The 20,719-nt window shown below is 46.8% G+C and overlaps 3 protein-coding genes across 3 annotated transcripts; 2 read left to right on the top strand and 1 right to left on the bottom strand.

Moving 5' to 3' along the window:
• The first annotated feature begins 7,464 nt into the window (after positions 1-7,464).
• LOC123076892 (uncharacterized) lies at positions 7,465-14,002 on the top strand. The gene is made up of 10 exons (XM_044499039.1): positions 7,465-8,098; positions 8,467-8,604; positions 10,817-11,002; positions 11,549-11,686; positions 11,803-11,924; positions 12,370-12,511; positions 12,592-12,721; positions 12,809-12,888; positions 12,976-13,107; positions 13,423-14,002. Exons 1-10 carry the CDS (start codon positions 7,607-7,609, stop codon positions 13,681-13,683), a joined length of 1,821 nt encoding a protein of 606 aa, XP_044354974.1. The 5' UTR covers positions 7,465-7,606; the 3' UTR covers positions 13,684-14,002.
• A 388-nt stretch (positions 14,003-14,390) lies between these two features.
• On the top strand, positions 14,391-15,931 carry LOC123076894 (protein MAO HUZI 4, chloroplastic). Its single transcript, XM_044499041.1, has 6 exons — positions 14,391-14,646; positions 14,745-14,922; positions 15,059-15,159; positions 15,237-15,365; positions 15,512-15,600; positions 15,695-15,931. Exons 1-6 carry the CDS (start codon positions 14,599-14,601, stop codon positions 15,831-15,833), a joined length of 684 nt encoding a protein of 227 aa, XP_044354976.1. The 5' UTR covers positions 14,391-14,598; the 3' UTR covers positions 15,834-15,931.
• Positions 15,932-16,138: 207 nt separating this feature from the next.
• On the bottom strand, positions 16,139-19,984 carry LOC123076893 (endonuclease 2). Its single transcript, XM_044499040.1, has 8 exons — positions 19,654-19,984; positions 19,342-19,513; positions 17,368-17,472; positions 17,142-17,281; positions 16,947-17,039; positions 16,791-16,858; positions 16,613-16,686; positions 16,139-16,507 (listed from the first exon to the last, which is right to left on the bottom strand). The coding sequence occupies exons 1-8, from the start codon at positions 19,777-19,779 to the stop codon at positions 16,374-16,376; spliced, it is 912 nt and encodes a 303-aa protein (XP_044354975.1). The 5' UTR covers positions 19,780-19,984; the 3' UTR covers positions 16,139-16,373.
• Positions 19,985-20,719: the final 735 nt, after the last annotated feature.

The raw sequence follows: 20,719 nt of genomic DNA, 5'->3' as shown, positions 1-20,719 counted from the left end.
TGTGATTTGATCCAGCATTTCAATGAAAAGGCAACCCCTTTTTAAAACAAAATAAAATAAAATTGCGCGTGGAAATAAAAGGCAATCTTTGCATAAATTCGGAGGCAATCTTTCTGTAAATGTGAAGCGTTTAAATCATTAAAGAAAATGCAAATCCAAAAGATTGTGTGAGTGATGCGGTTTAACATTATGTGCACCATATTTTTTTCTAGATTTTTTCTGATTTCCTGTATATGTTCATGGAAGAGAAACAAATCTCGACTATTAAAGAGCGGGTTAGTGAGAGCAATATTTTGTACATGTGATGCGGGAAAAATACTCTCATGCAAATCCAAAAGATGTGCCCGTGGTCAAATCGTCCAAAATTTTCATTTTGAACCTTGATTGTTGTGCTTAGTCTGACTTAACCCTCAAACCAAAAACCTCTTTTTTCCAAAAAGGACCCTAGTCTATTATAAAGCATAAGTACAAAGCACCTCAAACACAATAAAAAAATTATGTCAAGGTCCCCTGGATCACGGAACGACCACTATGAACAACAAGTAGATTCATGCCGGTTCCTCGCGGCTCCCTTATCAAAGTCGTACTGGCCTTGTCGATGATAACCAGGAAGTCTTCGTGCATGTCCACCTAGAGATCAACACTCACCATCTTCGTACCTTCCAATCGATCCAAAGCATCTAACACCATAATTCATCAGCGGGACGTACGACGAGAAAACCCTAACCTCTCCACCCCGAGGAGCCAACATGAATCTACTCCTTAGCTCTGTCAATTCCGTCCCGTCAGTTGATATCGAGGTGGTTCGGAACCGAGAAGATAATCTCGATAATGAAGCATCGTCAACTGCCGAACGTCGCCTCTGCGAGGGTCACACCATCTAACACACGCCTCTATGGTGAGGTGGTGATATTTTATTCCATGCCAATTATGTCGGCATCGCCTCGTCGCTGATCAAAGACAAACCCTAAATCTTTCCAACCCACAACTTTTCAGCATGCATGCACAACGAGGAAACCCTAACCTCGCCACCTCGAGGAGCCGGCATGAATCTACGCCTTAGCTATGTCGATTCCATCCTGTTAGACAAATTTGAGGTGGTTTGGAGCCGAGAAGATCATCTCGACGATGAAACAATGCCATTTTGCAGAGCGTTGCCTCTGCGAGGATCACACAATCCTCGACACACCTCTCTAGCGAGGTGATGATATTTCATTCCATGCCAATTGCGTTGACGCTGCCTCACCGCCACCGGTCAGAGACAAACCCTAAACTATTCCAATTAATAACTCGTTGGCTAGCACACACAAAGAGAAGAACCAAACCTTGCCACCCCAAGGAGCCGACATGAATCTATGCCTTAGCTCTGTTAATTCTGTCCCGCGGACGATTTCGCAGTGGTTCAGAGCCGAGAAGATCACCTCAACGACAGAGCACCACCATCTGTCGGGTGTCGCCTCCGCGGGGATAACACCATCCTCCACACACACCTCTCTGGCGAGGTGAGGATATTCTATTCCATGCCAATTGTGTCGACGTCATGTCACCACTGCCGATCGGAGAGAAACCCTAAACTATTCCAGCCCATAACTCATCAGTGTGCACACATGACAAGAAAACCCTAACCTTGCCATCGCGAGGAGACGACATGAATCTACACCTTAGCTCTATCGATTCTGTCCAACCGGATGATTTCGAGGTGGTTCGAAGCCGAGAAGATCGTCTCGATGAGGAAGCACCGCCGCCTGTCGAGCGTCACCTCCACGATGATCACACTATCCTCCACATGCCTCTCTGGCAAGGTGAGGATATTTTATTCCATGCAACTGGGTCGACATTGTCTCGCTGCCGCCGATCGAAGGCAAACTCTAAACTATTCCAACCCATAACTTGCAGCACGCACGCATGATTAGAAACCCTAACCTCGATACCCCAAGGAGCCTACATGAATCTACGTCGTAGCTCTGTCGACTCCATCCCGTGGACGATTTCGAGGTGGTCCGGAGCTAAGAGGATCACCTCGGTGACGAAGCATCGCCATCTATTGAGCGTCACCTCCAGGAGGATCACGCCATCATCCACAATCCTCTCTAACGAGGTAATGATATTTATTGCATGCCAATTGCATCGACGTCATGTTGTTGCCGCTGATCAGAGACAAACCCTAAACTATTGGTGGAGCGACCGGAGGATGGAGAGGAGAGTAGCGGTCAACATTGAGGAGGTCGATAGACAAGCCCTACCCTGCTCGCCTAGGTTGTGAAAGTATGGAAGGAAAAACCCTAGGTCAACCAATCTGACCCTGGAAAATAAACATTCTAAATACAATCCTAAACTATCCAAGCCCATTTAAAATGAACCCTAGGTTGGTTTGAAAAAATTGTTTTGTACCTTGAAGTATATTTTAAAAATCTAGGGAAAATAAGGACGTAGAAACACTATGAACTAATACCCTGTAAATTTTTGTTAACAAGTATGACTACTTATGTCATGTGCAAAAATGGCAACGAGATTTAAAATGTCCTTTTTTAGAACATAATTGGTTTTCTCAGTGGATGACCATTTTGATTCTTACAATGTATCATTTGTGTACACATGAATTGTTTCACAATTTCTTAGCTTCCACCCTGAGCAATAATCACTTAGTTATGGTGGTTTTACATCTTTGAAGCCCAGGAGAAATAGGTCGACAAATAAGTCGAATGCGGGCACACTATAGTTTGGCATGTTGGGGAACGTAGTAATTTCAAAAAATTTCCTACGCACACGCAAGATCATGGTGATGCATAGCAACGAGAGGGGAGAGTGTTGTCCACGTACCCTCGTAGACCGACAGCGGAAGCGTTATCACAACGCGGTTGATGTAGTCGTACGTCTTCACGATCCGACCGATCAAGTACCGAACGCACGGCACCTCCGAGTTCTACACACGTTCAGCTCGATGACGTCCCTCGAACTCCGATCCAGCCGAGTGTTGAGGGAGAGTTTCGTCAGCACGACGGCGTGGTGACGATGATGATGTTCTACCGACGCAGGGCTTCGCCTAAGCTCCGCAATGATATTATCGAGGTGTAATTTGGTGGAGGGGGCACCGCACACGGCTAAAAGATCTCAAGGATCAATTGTTGTGTCTCTGGGGTGCCCCCCTGCCCCCGTATATAAAGGAGCAAGGGAGGAGGAGGCCGGCCCTAGGAGGGGGCGCACCAAGTGTGGAGTCCTACTAAGTCCTAGTAGGATTCCACCTCCCATAAGGAATAGGAAAAGAGGAAGGGAAAAAGAGAAGGAAGGAAGGGGGCGCCCCCCTTCCCTAGTCCAATTCGGACCAGACCAAGGGGAGGGGTGCGGCCACCCTTGAGGCCCTTTTCCTTCTTTCCCGTATGGCCCAATAAGGCCCAATACGTATTCCCGTAACTCTCCGGTACTCCGAAAAATACCTGAATCACTCGGAACCTTTCCGAAGTCCGAATATAGTCGTCCAATATATCGATCTTTATGTCTCGACCATTTCGAGACTCCTCGTCATGTCCCCGATCTCATTCGGGACTCCGCACTCCTTCGGTACATCAACATACATAAACTCATAATAAAACTGTCATCGTAACTTTAAGCGTGCGGACCCTACGGGTTCGAGAACTATGTAGACATGACCGAGACACGTCTCCGGTCAATAACCAATAGCGGGACCTGGATGCCCATATTGGCTCCCACATATTCTACGAAGATCTTTATCGGTCAGACCGCATAACAACATACGTTGTTCCCTTTGTCACCGGTATGTTACTTGCCCGAGATTTGATCGTCGGTATCTCGATACCTAGTTCAATCTCGTTACCGGCAAGTCTCTTTACTCATTCCGTAACACATCATCCCGCAACTAACTCATTAGTCACAATGCTTGCAAGGCTTATAGTGATGTGCATTACCGAGTGGGCCCAGAGATACCTCTCCGACAATTGGAGTGACAAATCCTAATCTCGAAATACGCCAACCCAACAAGTACCTTTGGAGACACCTGTAGAGCACATTTATAATCACCCATTTACGTTGTGACGTTTGGTAGCACACAAAGTGTTCCTCCGGTAAACGGGAGTTGCATAATCTCATAGTCATAGGAACATGTATAAGTCATGAAGAAAGCAATAGCAACATACTAAACGATCGGGTGCTAAGCTAACGGAATGGGTCAAGTCAATCACGTCATTCTCCTAATGAGGTGAACCCGTTAATCAAATGACAACTCATGTCTATGGCTAGGAAACATAACCATCTTTGATTAACGAGCTAGTCAAGTAGAGGCATACTAGTGACACTCTGTTTGTCTATGTATTCACACATGTATTATGTTTCCGGTTAATACAATTCTAGCATGAATAATAAACATTTATCATGATATAAGGAAATATATAATACTTTATTATTGCCTCTAGGGCATATTTCCTTCGTGGCAACAAGAAAAAACCCTAGCAAAACCATTGCATCTTCTGCGCATCACATAAATGATCATATTTTATATGAAATTATGCGCATTCTAAATTCCTATAATATAGTACAACTATGAAGTTCTGTTGTTATTTAGAAGATGCCGAAATATAAAACCACTATCTAGAATTAGCGTAAGGTTGAAGTTCAAGGAAATTAGAAAAACCATGCTTAACATGGCCAGTTTCATAGTTCAAAGTTAAAACGGATTTGTCATCATATTTGAGAGTTTAAAGGGACTCTTCTATGTTAATGGTGAAACTATAACATCGATAATGGACTTCTAGTCAGATAACTGTATATTGATGTCCACTTAGAGAATTTTCTGATGTGTCACTATTATACAACATATCTAGAGAACGACACCTCATCAATAAATAATAGGAACCACGATCAAACGAACTAGTCTACACACAACAGGGATTCATGCGCGCCTAATAACTTCTCACGGAAGCTGGTATAGTCAATGTTGGTAACTAGTTGCCTTGTTGTTGTCCACAACTAATGATGTCACCATGCTAGAGAAAATGAAACTAGGCATTATCATTTGTCGGATTCAAACTTAACGTCCATAAATTTTGCAACGAATGCATATCCAACTCATCATAATGTCCATAATGTAATCATCCTGCATCCAACAACTTCTCACAAAAATGCAGCATAGTTTCATGGTAATAACTAGTTTCCCTCGTAAATAATAACAATGCCACTAAGGTGGAAGAAATAAAAGGCAGTTGCTATTTCCGGTATGATTCACCCGCCGAAAACTTGACGCTCACAATTCATATGACACATGCATATACAAACCGTCATAAAGCCTGGAACGTAGTTGCGTAATCTACACGCATCGGTTCACGTGCACCCGCCGACTTTTCACCAAAGCCAACATGGTTAATGTGTGATAACTTGTTGCCCTCATGAAGAGCAACAATGCCTCACCGTCGAGAAAAGTTAAACTAGTTACTACTTTCTATCGGATTCACCCACGACAAACTAACGCTCACGTGTCTGTGCCGTATGCATATCTAAAGCATCATAAAAGACCATAACGTAGTTGAAGATATCAAAAGTAAAATAAAAAGGGACAAATTTAGTATTTAAGTAATGTAAAAATTCAACTTTTTGACATCATTGTCACCGTTTCCTTCGACAATAACTCATGTTTTCCGCACCGTGCGTGGGAAGTTCACCCTGATTTAAAGCATACAACACTGGCACATGCAGTTAGACACCATGGCGGTAGCCTCCCAGTAAAAACAAGAGGCTCACGCCTTCTGTGTCCCCATTCTCCACATATTCTCTCTCGCTCCGCACATCAGCCGGGCGCATCGGTTCACGTGCAGCCAAGAACTTCTCACCAAAGTGGTGGGTATAGTTAATACATGATAACTAGTTGCCCCCGTGAATAAGAGCAATGTTGTCGTGCTCGAAAAAGGTGAAACCATTAACTACATTTTGTCGGATCCACCCACGACAAACTTCGCACCCACGAGTCCGCTGCTTTGGAATGCATATCCAAAGCATCGCAAAGACGTCTAACGGAAACTGGAAGATAGCATAATCGAAAGATAAGTTTAAGATTTAGGAAATGTAGAAAGGCCCACTTTCCACGTCACTCGCGCCGGTTCTTTAAATCGACAGCAACTCGTGCTTCCGACATCCGCGCGCCGGAAACGTCACCCCGATTAAAAGCACTCAGCGTCGGCGCATGCAGCTAGACGTGGTACCGGTAACCTTCACGTAAAAGCAAGAGTCCGACTCCTTCTCTCCCGCCACCCTCCCTATCTCCTCTCTCGCTCTGCTCGCCCGCAAGAACATCATCAACAATGGTGACCAGTTCGTCCGTTTCGGAAACTTTAGGGTTTACTAAAATAAACAGGGATAAATTTAGTATTTAAGTAATGTAAAAAGTCAACTTTCGACATCACTCTCGTTGCTTCCTTAAATCGACAATAACTCACGTTTTTCGCACCGTTCGGGGGAAAATGCACCCTGATTTGAAGCATGCAACACTGGCACATGCAGTTAGACACCATGTCGGTAGCCTTCTAGTAAAAACAAGAGGCTCACGCCTTCTATGTCCCCACTCTCCCCATCTTGCTCCGCACATCAGCCGGTCGCATCGGTTCACGTGCACCCAATAACATCTCACCAAAGCGGCGGGTATAGTTAATAGGTGATAACTAGTTGCGCCCGTGAATAAGAACAATGTTGTCGTGCTCGAAAAAGGTGAAATCATTAACTGCATTTTGTCGGATCCACCCACGACAAACTTCGCACCCACGAGTCCGCGGCGAATGTATATCCAAAGCATCACAGAAGACGTCTAACGGATCTGGAAGATAGCATAACCGAAAGATAAGTTTAAGATTAAAGCAACGTAAAAAGGCCCGCTTTCCACGTCACTCGCGCCGCTTCTTTAAATCGACACTAGCTCACACTCTCCCGCCACCCTCCCTATCTCCTCTCTCGCTCTGCTCACCCGCAAGAACATCATCAACAATGGTGACCAGTTTGTCCGATTCGGAAACTTTTAGGGTTTATATCCAATTTCGGAGACTAGATAAAATATAAAATTCCCAATATAAAATATTGACTTCAGAAAGGACTAAAAGGTGATACGCACAAATTGTTTCCCCCTTGCTTACAAAGTGACCCTACCAACATTTTCTTCTCACGATCCACCCCCTGGCTATCTCGCCACCCAAGCATCCATCCACAGGGGGGCCAGTGACTGACGTGTCCGCATATTTTGCATCATCAAATCCACCCGTCAATCGCCATATCATATCCCAAACTAAATTCACCCAATTAAAAGTCCAGCAAAGCAGAGCGGAAACCCAAAAAAGTCCTTCTTTTCGCCAGGATTACGTCCCAATGCAGGCGCGGGGCAGGGGACAGCAGCAGAAGCATCGGCTCACGGCACGCACGCGCACGGAGGATTTCCCGAATTGCACCTCCCCCCCCCGCCCCACCCCCCGGCGCAGAATAAAATCCCGTCCTCGGGCCACGGCTCTCGTCGCTCTCCTCCCCCACCCACCAGCGCGCAACCAAACCAGAGCGAGCGAACGACTTGCCTCTCCCCTGCTCCCTCCCCGTGCCGACCCCGCTCGCTCCCACCCCAGCCATGGCAATGGACGACGTCGCCTTCGCCGCGGGCTCCTCCTCGTCCGCCATGGACGCGCTCGCCGCCTCCTCCTCCGCCGCCGCGCCCGCCGACCCCTCGCACGGCTGGCAGAAGGTGACCTACGCCAAGCGCAGCAGCCGCAAGCCCGCGGCCGTGGCCCCGGCCGCGCCCGATCTGGGCGGCAAGCCCGGCGGCGTCTTCGAGGGCCTCGACAAGCGCTCGCAGGAGCGCCACCGCGCGATCCAGGCCGCCCGGGACGCCGCGGCCGGCTACGACTCGGACGACGCCAACGCCAACGCCCGCGTCCCCTGGGGCTCCCGCTCCTCCGACGAGGGCTCCGACTCGGACGGCGCGGCGGCCAAGGACCGCCCCCAGGCCGAGGCGCCCAAGAAGCCCAAGAAGCCCAAGGTGAAGAAGCCCAAGGTCACGGTCGCCGACGCCGCCGCGCTCATCGACGCCGAGAGCCTCGCCGCGCACCTCGTCGACATCTCGGTACTACCCCTACCCCTCCCCGCTCCCCGAAATGCATTCCCAGAGGCCAGATCTCGCGAGGCCCGGGCCGGATCATGGCTTTGTCTCCTTCCCAGGGATCGGATCTGGCCGGGGTTTAGCGCCGGATCTCGCCGGCCATGTTCAAATTCCCTTGCACTGTTCTGTTCCGACTAGTTCCGTGTTTAGAGGTAGATGCGTAATTCTGGTATGGTACGGATGGGCTGTCGAGAAAGTCGGGATCCCGTGATGTCAAGATGGGATCTCGGAAAGGCTTTGGTGGTTGGTACTGTGCTGTGAGGGCTGGATGCTGTAAAGGCTGCGGCTCTTTTCTTTTTGTTAGATTCTGATTGTTTGCTCTGTTTGCGCAGGCCTCGTATGAGAACCAGGAGGGCATCCAGCTCATGCGCTTCGCCGACTACTTCGGCCGGGCGTTTGCCAACGTGAGCGCGGCCCAGTTCCCCTGGGCGAAGATGTTCAAGGAGTCACCCATGCCCAAGATGGTTGATGTGAGTTATATTGGTTAACCCAGGCTGCTTACTTTTTTATACGATGAATGTTGTGTTTGAATTACATGTGAAGTAGAATTGTGTGATTAACTACAATGGTTATGCAGTTTTAAGGTTTCACGCCAATGTTGACGCTGATCCATGCATCGTCAGTAGTGGTTCGAGTTACGTTTATGCTGGTTTTGTTGGAGAATTGTGTGATTAAATAGGATGGTTATGTTGTTTAAGGTGTACATGTGAAGTAGATTTGTCTGATTAGATAGGATGGTTATGCAGTTTTAATGTTTCACGCTAATGTTAATACTGATTCATGCATCGTCAGTAGTGGTTTGAGTGACGGTTGTGCTGATTTTGTTACCTGTTAGTATTAGTCCAAGATGGTCCGTGTGAGTTTGATGCTTATTCATGCTTCCTCAGTAGTGGTTGATTAGCGGTGATGCTGTGTTTTTCCTTATCTGTTTAGTATTAGTCCAAGATGGTCCATGTGAGTTTGATGCTTATTCATGCTTCCTCAGTAGTGGTTGATTAGCGGTGATGCTGTGTTTTTCCTTATCTGTTTAGTATTAGTCCAAGATGGTCCATGTGAGTTTGATGCTTATTCATGCTTCCTCAGTAGTGGTTGATTAGCGGTGATGCTGTGTTTTTCCTTATCTGTTTAGTATTAGTCCAAGATGGTCCATGTGAGTTATTGGTTCACTTGTTTCTATATGCATATGAGTGGTTCGTTTGATTTACATGAAACAGGATTGCGCTTATTAGTATGGTTATGCACTTTAAAGGTTTTGCGCAAATGTTGACACTGATTCATGCATCCTCAGTAGTGGTCTGAGTAATGCTGGTTTTGTTTTGTATTGGTCCAAGATGGTCAATGTGAGTTATTAGTTCACTACATGCTCCTTGTTTCTTGTGCTTATGAGTGTTGCATTTGGATTACATGTGAAGTAAAATTGGGCATAATAGGATAATTGTCTAGTTTTAAGCTTGTTTCGCGCCAATTTTGATGCTAATTCATGCATCTGTCATAGTGCTTTGGGTAAAGTTTATGCTGGTTTTGTTATCTGTTTAGCATTATTACTGCCAGTGTCCAATATGGTCATGGTCATTAGTTTACTACAGGCTTTTTAATTCTTTATTATGCATAATGAGTGCTGCATTTGAGTTGCATGTGAAATAGAATTGCGCTTAATTGGATGCTACACAATTTTAAGGTTTCGCGCCAATTTCGATATTAATTCATGCATCCTGAGTAGTGGTTCAAGTAACGGTTATGCCGATTTTGGTACCTGTTTAGTATTAGTCCAAGATGGCCCATGTGAGTGCACTACAGGCTCCTTACTTCTGTATTAATATGAGTATTGCATTTGAAATACATGTGAAATATAATTGCGATTAGTAGGATGGTTATGCAGTTTTAAATTGTCGCCCCACTGTTTATGCTAATTCATGCATCCCCAGTAGTGCTTCGAGTAACGGTAGTGCTGATTTTGTTATCTGTTTAGTATTATTACGCTGTACTTGTTTGAATTCAAGCATCATCTGCAGTGGTCCACAAGACGGTTATTCTACTTTGGTATCGACCATTATTACTTGTCTGAATTCCAGATATGCTAGGGTGGAGTTATTTAAGGTTTCGCCCCAATGTTGATATGAAATTAATGCATTGTCGGTAGTGGTGGTTTGCGTAGCAGTCATGTTTTTTTGTCAACTGTTCAGTATTATTACGACAATAATAGTACTAATTCAAGTTCTGTCTTTAATGGTTTACAAAACGGTTGTTCTACCTACGTACGTTGGCTGTCCAGTATTATCTCTGAATTCCTGACAAGCTACTATGGGAAGTTACTTAAGATAATCAAATTATTATATGCCTACAATTCTGTCTTAGAAGGCATGTTTTTACATCATAATGTATAATGACTGTTGTGTACTGTATCTATGTCAATAGTGCTGGTCATACCGATGGTTGCAGTAAGTTTTCACATGTTGTGGCGGTACATACTATTTCTGTAAATGGATATCTGAATCGGGGTGAGGGAGTTAAGCTACAAGGCCGATTATAGAGATGAGTTAACTGTTTAGTATATTTATGCGTGTCTTTATTAATGTGATTGTCATTTTTTACCTTATATTGAGAAATTTAAGTGTTATAATACCTTGCTTTACACTTATCTCTTCTTCTCTTATGAGCCTAATTGTTTGATATATGAAACAGGTACCGTTGTCCCATGTTCCTGAGCCAGTTTGCAAGACTGCAAGTGATTGGATCAGCCAGAGATCTCCTGATGCATTGGGAGAATTTGTTTTGTGGTGTATAGATAGCATCATGTCGGAATTGTCAGGTCCAACTGTTGGACCTAAGGGCGCGAAGAAGGTTGTTCAACAAACTCCAAAAGCCCAGGTAACATTCATCCCATCATGACTATCATTAGTTATATCATATTAATAATCGTTGATTCATGGTGGAGAACACAATAGTATTGTAATTGTAAATGACATGTTGTAGTACTGGACATATGTCAACTGAGTCTACAGTCTAGCACCAATCTAGTGGACTGAAGTGCCCATGCATGTAGAAATATTTTGTTCTAAATAACCATCTTGCATTGTGTAGATAGGTTCTGCAAATTATATATTTTATCTGCTGGCATCTTGCATTAATGGGTAGGTCTATAGCTTGCTTCAGTGCCAATACATTCTTTCGATAGGTATGTAGGTTTCTGATAGTGGAACACAAATAGGCCCTGTAGTTATGTTGGAGCTCCTTGGTTCACTTTAGGAATTTCATTCATCTTTGCACGAGTCCTCCTCATCAATGCGCAAACCTTCTGCAGTTTCTGGAAACTTCTCCAGCATAATCTTCTTGACTATTGAACTTGTGATTAACTGATTATTTGTTGAGTTGATGTTTTGACTTCAGTTTTTAACCTGACATTTTTTTCGCCAGGTTGCAATATTTGTTGTGCTTGCCTTGACTTTAAGAAGGAAGCCAGATGTACTAATAAACCTCTCCCCAAAAATAGTGGGGAACAGTAAATATCTTGGACAGGAAAAGCTTCCCATCATCGCCTGGGTTATTAATCAGGTATTACTCATTTTTCTTATCACCTTCTTGCTCGCTCTTAATAATGTTTACTTCTGAGGCCCTAATCTGCATATTTTATTTTCCTGACACAAATTCATTTTCGTGTTATATCATAGGCATCTCAAGGCGACCTAGTCTCGGGAATGTTTTCCTGGTCTCATTCCCTATTTCCCACAGTTTGTGCAAAGTCAAGTGGGAATCCTCAATCAAGAGATCTCGTTCTGCAATTGCTCGAGAGGTATAACTTGCTGTAAATATGTATATATCATTTTGTGATTATTTCTTAGTTCTTATGATGACTGTAAAATATGTATATACCATTTTGTGATTATATCTTAGTTTATACTAATAACTGCAAATATGTATATAATATTTTGTGATTTATATCTTAGTTTTTATATTAACTGTAAATATGTGTATAACACTTTATGATTATATCTTAGGTCTTGTATTAACTGTAAATATGTGTATAGCACTTTGTGATTATATCTGAGGTCTTGTATTAACTGTGAATATGTGTATAACACTATCTGAGTTCACATCCTAGGTCTTGTATTAACTGTGAATATGTGTACAATTCATACCTTAGTTCTTATATTAGCTGTAATTATGTGTTTAACACTTTGTGATTATATCTGAGCTCTTTATTACTTCAGAAGTGTTTAATGAGATTTTGTGTGCAGATTTTTGACTACCCCCAATGCTTCCAAAGCTCGGGCTATGCTACTGAATGGTGCAGTTAGGAAGGGGGAGCGCCTGGTTCCTGCTGGAACACTTGATCTCTTTATGAGATGCACATTTCCCGTGCCTAATGCACGTGTCAAGGTTTGTTAAATTCTCCCTTCCTTTCCGTGGTATGTTTAATACGAGACGATATTCTAATACCTCTGCATTGAACTCTTTAGGCTACAGAAAGGTTTGAAGCAGCCTACCCAATAATAAAGGAGCTGGCTCTTGTTGGTACTCCTGGCTCCAAAGCTGTGAAGCAAGCATCGCAGCAGCTTCTGCCATTGGCTGTGAAGGCCATGCAAGAAAGTGAGTTGAAATGTGTTCATTCTGCAATACAGAGTCAGTTAATTTTGTTTTACAAATTCAGTTAGCTTACTGTTGTATTATGTTCAGATAATGCAGAGCTCGCCAAGGAGGCCACTGATGTGTTCATTTGGTGCCTGACTCAGAGTCCAGAGTCCTACAAGCTGTGGGTGAGTGCTATTTTTTTTCTTTGCCTTTGTACAGCTCTGTCCTATACAAGAAAGTGGCTCAGACTGATGTTTAATTTATGTTTCCAGGACAAGCTTCATGCAGAGAATATCCAAGCCAGTGTTGCGGTCTTGCGCAAAATCACTGCTGACTGGAAGACGCTCTCTCCCAAGCTCAACTCTGAAGCTCTTAAAGCAACTCTGAGGAGCCTCAAGGCTAAGGTGAGCTTATGTGCACGACTTCTTTTTTTACAGTTCAGATGCTTCATCCAGTCTGGTTGTAATTATGTGCATAGTTGTTCTACTAGCAAATGCTCTATAGAAAGTAGGTTCAACCTGTTGTGATGCGAAAATGTGACATATGTGGCATTGACACTTTATAAGCATGAATGCAAAGCTAATTTACTTGTTTATCAGAGATACTCCTGTATGTGGCATCGACACTTTTTAAGCTGTAGTAGTATTTACTGAACGATCAGCACATCCCTGCATATATCTGCATGTTCTAATCTTGTGCATATTGGTTTGGTATTGCAGAATGAGGCTGCTCTGGAGGAAGCAGAGGACTCTGGGGAGAAGGCGTCCATCAAGGAGGCCGACAAGTACTGCAAGGCCATCATCGGGAGGCTGTCGCGCGGCGCAACCTGCCTGAAGGGCAGCCTGCTGGTGATCGCGCTCGCGGCCGGGGCCGGCTTCATGCTCTCCCCCAACCTGGACCTCACCGCCGACCTTGAGAAGCTCCAGGCGATGGCGTTGGAGCTCCAGGCCATGGCGTCGGAGTACCTGCGGTCCTTCTGAACATACCGTTTATACTGAGAGTGGAGAGGGGAGATGGGAGAGAAATAAAGAGGGGAGAGGATAGGTCCTAGACAAAGAGATATACTTAGTTGGTCTGAGTTGGTTACCGTTTTTAGCATCTTTCTCCCAAGACAGTTCTCCTGGGAGGAGGTGGCAGCGACAGTTGTTTTTAAGTTATGTTAATTAATCCGTAGACTGATGAGGATGAGAAGGTTTGGGTCAAATGGCCCGACCTGTGGACTGATTAGAAATCCTACCTGTCATGCCATGTTGGTCTGAGACAGTTTTGGTTTTAAATCAAAAGTGTTGTTGAAACTTATTACCATGTCTCTGTTGTTGGTTTGTGTTTTATCCACTTTCACTTTGTGATGCTGCATGCTGTTCTTCTCTTCCTTTTTTTTGTTTTTTGCAGGCAGTGTGTTCGTCTCTTCTCTCTTGCCTTGCCGAGGCAACTAACTGTGGGTTGCAGAGTCGTGCGGGTATCTGTTGGAGATGACGGCTCGGAGCAGGCACGTGTCGGCGAGGAGGCGGGCGGAGAGAGGAGGGGAGGGGGGTGTCCCAGTGAAGGCTCGGCACATGGGCAACATGGCTACAGTTGCCAGCGACCGAGGTGAGAACGTACTACTATAATTGGTGGTGAACCTGGACGGACGGTGGTGGTGGTGGCCACCGTCCAGGGTCCAGGCCCCCTCCCACTCCGGCGGGACCCGCCACCGACCTGACCTGACCTGCCCTTCCCAAGATGGTAAGGCAAACGAAATCAGTGGAGTAGTCACTCAATCCTTCCTACCATACCACACCGCACCACAGCTCGGCGCCTTGCCTGCTTCGCCACTCCCACTAGGAGAGGACTAGTACAAAGGGGAAGGAGGGGGAGGCCCTCTCTCCCCTTCTCCTCCCGACCCCCGGCTGGAAATGGCGGCCTCCTCCCCCTCCGCCCTCGCGCTCTCCCCCTCCACGCGGGTAAGCCATCTCAGCCTCGCTACCATCCTCGATTCCTCGTGCCTTTGCTTGACTTCTTTCTGCTCGTTTCTCGCTTGCTGCTGCTGCTGCTGCTGCAGGTGGTAGCTGGTCCGTCCCTGCTGCTTGCTGTGAAGCGGACGCCGGCGACGCGAGTGGCCGCCGCTCCCTCCGGCCAGCTCCCCGCCTGCTCTTGGGGCCCTCTCCGGCCGGAGCTCGCCCCGGCCCCTGGCCCCTGCGCCGCCCGCTGCAGGGCGCCTCTGCTCCGGCCTCGCGCATGTACGCACTCGCCACTCTCGCCACACTCTTTTCTCTTCACCGAGAGTTGGCAGTTCCACTCTGGTAGCCCGTCCACGACCTCGCAAGGCCATGGGTTGACTGACTGAATGAATTATTTCTTGCTCCTCACGTACAGGGATGTCCACGTCCCAGATTGCCAGCTCCGCCTTCACACTGGGCACCGTCGCCGTCCTCCCCTTCTACACGCTCATGATCGCCGCCCCCAACGCCAGCATCGTAAGCCCACCCCCACCTTCCTCTTCTTCCCCACGCGGCCAGAGTAGACTCATGTCTTCTTATTCTTGCTGCCGCAGACTAAGCGCACCGTGGAGAGCACCGCCCCCTACGTGGCGCTCGGCCTCCTCTACGCCTACCTGCTCTACCTCTCCTGGACCCCCGACACCATCCGCGCCATGTTCGCCAGCAAGTACTGGCTCCCCGAGGTCAGTCCTCACACTCTGAATGTTCAATGCCATTACTGGCTCTGCACTCTCACAGCAAAACTAAAATTCAGTAGCGTTGTGCATTGTCTGAACGTTCTTGTGCCTCGGCATATCACATATGTTTGGTTCCTTGATCTTGCGTGTAGTTGCCTGGCATTGTGAGGATGTTCGCGAGCGAGATGACCGTCGCCTCCGCCTGGATCCACCTCCTTGCCGTCGACCTCTTTGCTGCAAGGTCAGTCAGCCCTTGTTTCTTCACTTTCAAGTGTATGCGATTGTGAACCAGATGTTCATGTTTGTGTTTCCTTTTTTCCTTGCTGGTGATGCAGACAAGTGTACCATGATGGAATCAAGAACAACATCGAGACCAGGCATTCGGTTTCGCTGTGCCTGCTCTTCTGCCCCATCGGGATCGCCGCTCACGCGCTGACCAAGGTACTCGCGGGTTCCACAGGTCGATCACACTGACGACCGATTGCCTGTAGGCAGGCTCCCCTTGTTTAGATGTCTCAGATCGTGAGGTTCAGATATATGAATAAAATTGATTTGGTGCACCATTTGTTCTATATAGATTTCACATTGATTGTTCCCACCCATTCTATTGGAATTGGCTCAGGAAACTGAATCTACTCGCCATCATGGGTTCATAGAAGGGCTAGTAGAACAGGTTATTTGTACCATCGAGTCATGACACCAAGAAATGTACAACTAATTTATATCATGTCTCAGATTTAACGGTAACACACTAATGTAAAGAAATGAAGAAGATGAGAGAAAGATAAAATATCGCTTTCAACTGCACTTGTGGATTTGTTTATCGTTCAAGCAAATAGACTACAACTTTACAACAATTGAATTTCTGAATGCTGTGCCAAGGTTGCGTGACTCTTATTACAGAACGCGTAAACCTATTGAAGCGGTAAGTGATCGAACTGGCGTGTCAGCGGCAGCTACAATACCTTCCAGCCCGTATATCTACTCTATATTTGTACAAGTAGTATAGCTACTTTACTGTATGTATAACGGCATAGCATCTGCTTCTTTCTTCTTGTCGAATATACGGTTGAGTATCAGCGCCAGTCTGACGCCGGCCTGTGCTAGCCTCTTCTCCACAACCGGGTACCGGGTGAAGTAATAATCATCTGCATTTCAGAAGAGTTGCCAACCATTAGCACTGCACTCTAGCTAGGCAAAATGTATACACTGCTGTAGTTTCTACAAGTACTGCTGTGAACATAGACACTGACCTCCTAGGGTGATGTTCTGCACCACATCTTTGTAGGCATAGTTGCATGCAAGATTTATGCTCTCGATCGCGTAGCTGCAAGGCGGATTTGATACCATATCATGTCAAATCTTGTGATCGAATCAGTTGCACAAGACATGAACTGAAAAAAGCGCAAGTGTTTGGGTATGGAATCATACTCGTTTGCGCAGGTCGCCTCTTTGTTGGCACAGTTCTCCCAGTGACCGACATCGTCGGACCATCCCTCCTGCAGCTCACAGCTAGCATTATTAGAAACACAACAAGGAAGGTACTGGCAGTGTTTTGAACTGTTGATAGGCTAGTGGTGTACTCACCGTGAGGTTCGTCTGGAGGGCGTCCACCATGGTGTCGAGGCTCTTGTTGTAGAAGTCCTTCATGACCGTGTCGATGATGCTGACATCCCACACCTGCCAACACACAAGAGAAACATTCCGACAAGTTCAGTCCAGACCAAAAAACATAACAAGTCTGAATGTTCGATGTGAGGCGTGGCAAGGATATACACGTACATGATGCAGGTTGGCCTTCCTGCGGTACCAGTGCACCATGATGGTGTTGCCGCCCTCGTCCTCCTCGTAGCCGACGTGCAGCGGCTGGTGCACGTCGCCCACGAAGTGCGCCAGGAACATCAGGCTCTCCGTCAGGTTGTCTGCGTTGCGAATACAGGGTAATCTCTCCGTCAGATTCAGAAGCCCTTGTTGCATATGTTTCGACAGTGTGTTGGGGGGCACTTACACGAGCTCTTTGATGAGTCCCCGTAGGTGTAGAGCTGGTCCGTGTAGTTGTTGATGGCCCCGACGACGCACATCCCCTGCTCCCCGCGAGAGTTGTGGCAATCCCCTGAAATTTACACGGCCACATGAGCTCACGCACGCTTCAAGCTCAACTCAACAACCCAACACAAACTAAAACACTTTATGCCTGGCTGTTCTACTAGGCTCTGCTACCACACTGTCTAGACATCTGGTGAAAAAAAAATCACTCGCTAGCCTAGTCGTCACAACATTAGATTATCTATTCATCTGACGACCGCACGTAATATACCCACTAATGGTGCGTCTCACGTCGCAACATATATATATATATGCTCCGTTAATAATATAATAGGTTAGTATGTGGTCACATCCATTCCATCATCATCATCCATGTGACCATGTGATGGTGATCGCCGGCGTCCGTCCGTCCGTCCGTCCGTCGCGCTCGCGTGCAAGGCCACATGCCGCGCGGCGAAAGAGAACAAGTCCAGCAATATTTTGCTGTCGCCAGACCAGATCAGATATTCAGATTAGATAGCAGCAGATTGCCCTCACTTGCCCACGTGTAGTTTCTCTCTTTTGAGGGAGTGCAGTTATTTAGGTGATCCGAGACGGAGGAACACTGTCTGCTCTGCCCTGACGAAAACGATCGGTTCGGCACAGCGGTGTATGTGTATGTGGTGCGGATGGAATCGTGTGGGGGGATGCGTGAAGCAAGCAAACTAATTAAGCTCAGAGAGTGGGGGAACCCTTTGTCTTGACTCAACCTCTCTCACTCTCCAACAAGCAACATCCCCGGTTGGTCCCGGATTCACAAGATGGCACATATGCGATAGGCATGTGCAAGCAAAGGATCTGCCGATACCTCCCCCCTCATGCATGCAACCAATCTTATCTCAAAACAACATTTCTTCTTATATTGTCCTACAAATGTTTACATTCTTTTATTATTCTTGTAAAAAAACACTTATTTTCTCTTTGTTGTTAGCTAATCCACCGCCAGTCCGTTGTCTTTCTTCCCCCTTCCATAAGGCAAGCCAGCGAGCACTTGTGGATTCGCCTCCCCTCCGCCTGCTGCTCCGGGCGCTCGGTGGCGGGGAGGAGAGTCATGGTACCTCGGGTTCTGCTAGTAGATAAGTTAGGGTTTTAGTTCATGCAGGGGCGGACTCTTGGATGGATTGCGACACTTCTTCGAGCCAGTCTTTCGGACTTCGATCCTCCTCCAATTCGTCCATCGGGACGGATTAGAAGGAGCTCCGGTGTACATTCCTTATAGCTCCTCGAGGCGGCCGGGTTAGTGTTTCTCATCGTATGTACGCTACGACGAGATTTGGTGTCGGTTTTTTTAGATCGATTCAAGGGATCAACGGCGACGACTACGACTCCATGGCACTGGTCCTTGGGTGCAGGTGTACGAAACCTCTCGGCTATTATCGACAAGGTCAAGCCGACTCCAGTATGGGAGCGGCGGCGACAACAACAGAGCGACAATGGCTCGTTCTGACAGCAGCAATGGTTGTTCGATGGTCCAGAGACCTCAATGTAATTATCATATTTAGGGTGCTTTGCACTTCTGGTGAACTTTTATAATAAATCTGAGTATTTTCCAGAAAAGGCTGTGAATCTCAACCCTCTAAAACTGCACATTTGCTAGACTTGCAATAAGCTATAAATAACTTCAATATTTCTATACGAAAAGGGTAGGCACATAATTGACTTGCGATAAATAATTCTAGACAATTGTTCAATAGCAAAAATCATTGGTCTTATAGGGACATGTGTATCTTTTAAATACCATATGTGTTATTAGGGAATTGAAAAAAAAAGCATCTTCTTGCTGGTTTAACACTAGTCATGGCACTAATTAAACTCTGTTCGGTTTTGCATCAGAAACCACAATTGATCGAACTAGAAAGGTACTAGTAGGAAAGAAGGGGGAGGAGGATGAACTGACGGGAGAAGTTGAAGTTGCAGACGTTGGGGGTGTTGGCGTAGTGGAGCGGGCTGGCCCAGTGGTAGCGGAAGCGCATGGTGTCCGCCCACGGGCACATCGTCGACAGCTCCCCGCCGGCCGACTCCGGCAGCAGGTCCTGCACCGCCGCCGCCGCCTCCTCCGACAGGTACCTCTGCACGCAGCACACAAACCCAATTCAGCACGCACGCACGCACGCAGGCACATTCCTTCCTTCATCCTCACCCACGAGCTAGCAGCCCCCAGCTCGATCCGACGGAATTATTATCTTCTTGGGAAGGGGGCGTACAGTACCTCGGCGATCTTGCAGACCATGATGTGGCCCTCCTTGCCCCAGGCGTCGGCGCGGCGGGGCGCGGAGGCAGCCAGCAGCGCGACGAGGAGCAGGAGCAGCAGCGGCTGTGGGCGCGGTGCCGCCATCTCCCCTGTCCCTCTGTTCTGCTCTGCTCCGCCGGCTTGCCCTCCTCTGCTTCTTGCGCCGTTGGCGGAGGAAGGGGGCAGGGGAGCTGGGTCCTCTGCTTTTTCCTTTTTTCTGCTGGTCGTCTCGGGTTGGGGAAGTTGCTTCGGGTTTGGGCTTCCTTTATGTACTCCGGGTCTCGCAGGCCGCAATGTAACGTGTAATTTGGTGGCACGATGGGCCGGGCTGATCGTGGCCTAGAGCAACTCGAGCACAAAATATCTCAATCTCCATAATGTTTTTTTATTCAAAATACTTCGATTGCCTTTAAGATCAAACATTTTATCACACAATTCAAAAAGCAATCATGCACATAACTTCAAACAAGTTGCATAAACAAAAACATTTAACCAGCGGCATGCACAAATGACATGTTGCCCGTGGGTGCATCGGCCCCGTCTTCAACATGTGGACCGCCCCCTCCTCCGGCGGACCTAGAGTGTATGATTTCCATTCGTGTCTACTTAAAAAATTCTCTCGGCACTGAATCTATGGAGCTCGCATCCAACATGATGAATCGGTTCTCCTTGGCTATGTGTTTAGTGGTGGCTCGACGCTCCTTAATTTCGAGCCTATGCGCCTCCTTCTTCTTATGAAGCCGTCTTCTCTCTTGCGTAGCATCCCACCTCGTCCTCCTCTCTTGAGGTCTTCTCCTCCATCTCCACCTTTTATTGCATGCTTTTCTACGCGTGCTCATTCCTTGTCCTCATCAAGTCACTGATATTTTTTTCATTGCACGTTTGCCAACATCTTTTCACGGTCACCTCACATTTTATCGAACAAACTGAATACAAAGGTAAAGGATGGTTTTTTTACCTCATTGAGACGTTTCCGGTCCGACGTAGGACTCGGAAGGTGCCGAGTTTCGCCCGCTGTCGGAACGAAGGAAGGAAGGGCAACGAC

This window comes from Triticum aestivum, chromosome 3D (assembly GCF_018294505.1).
Source record: "Triticum aestivum cultivar Chinese Spring chromosome 3D, IWGSC CS RefSeq v2.1, whole genome shotgun sequence".
Classification (NCBI taxonomy): Eukaryota; Viridiplantae; Streptophyta; class Magnoliopsida; order Poales; family Poaceae; genus Triticum; species Triticum aestivum.
This window is presented reverse-complemented; position numbering and strand designations above follow the sequence as displayed.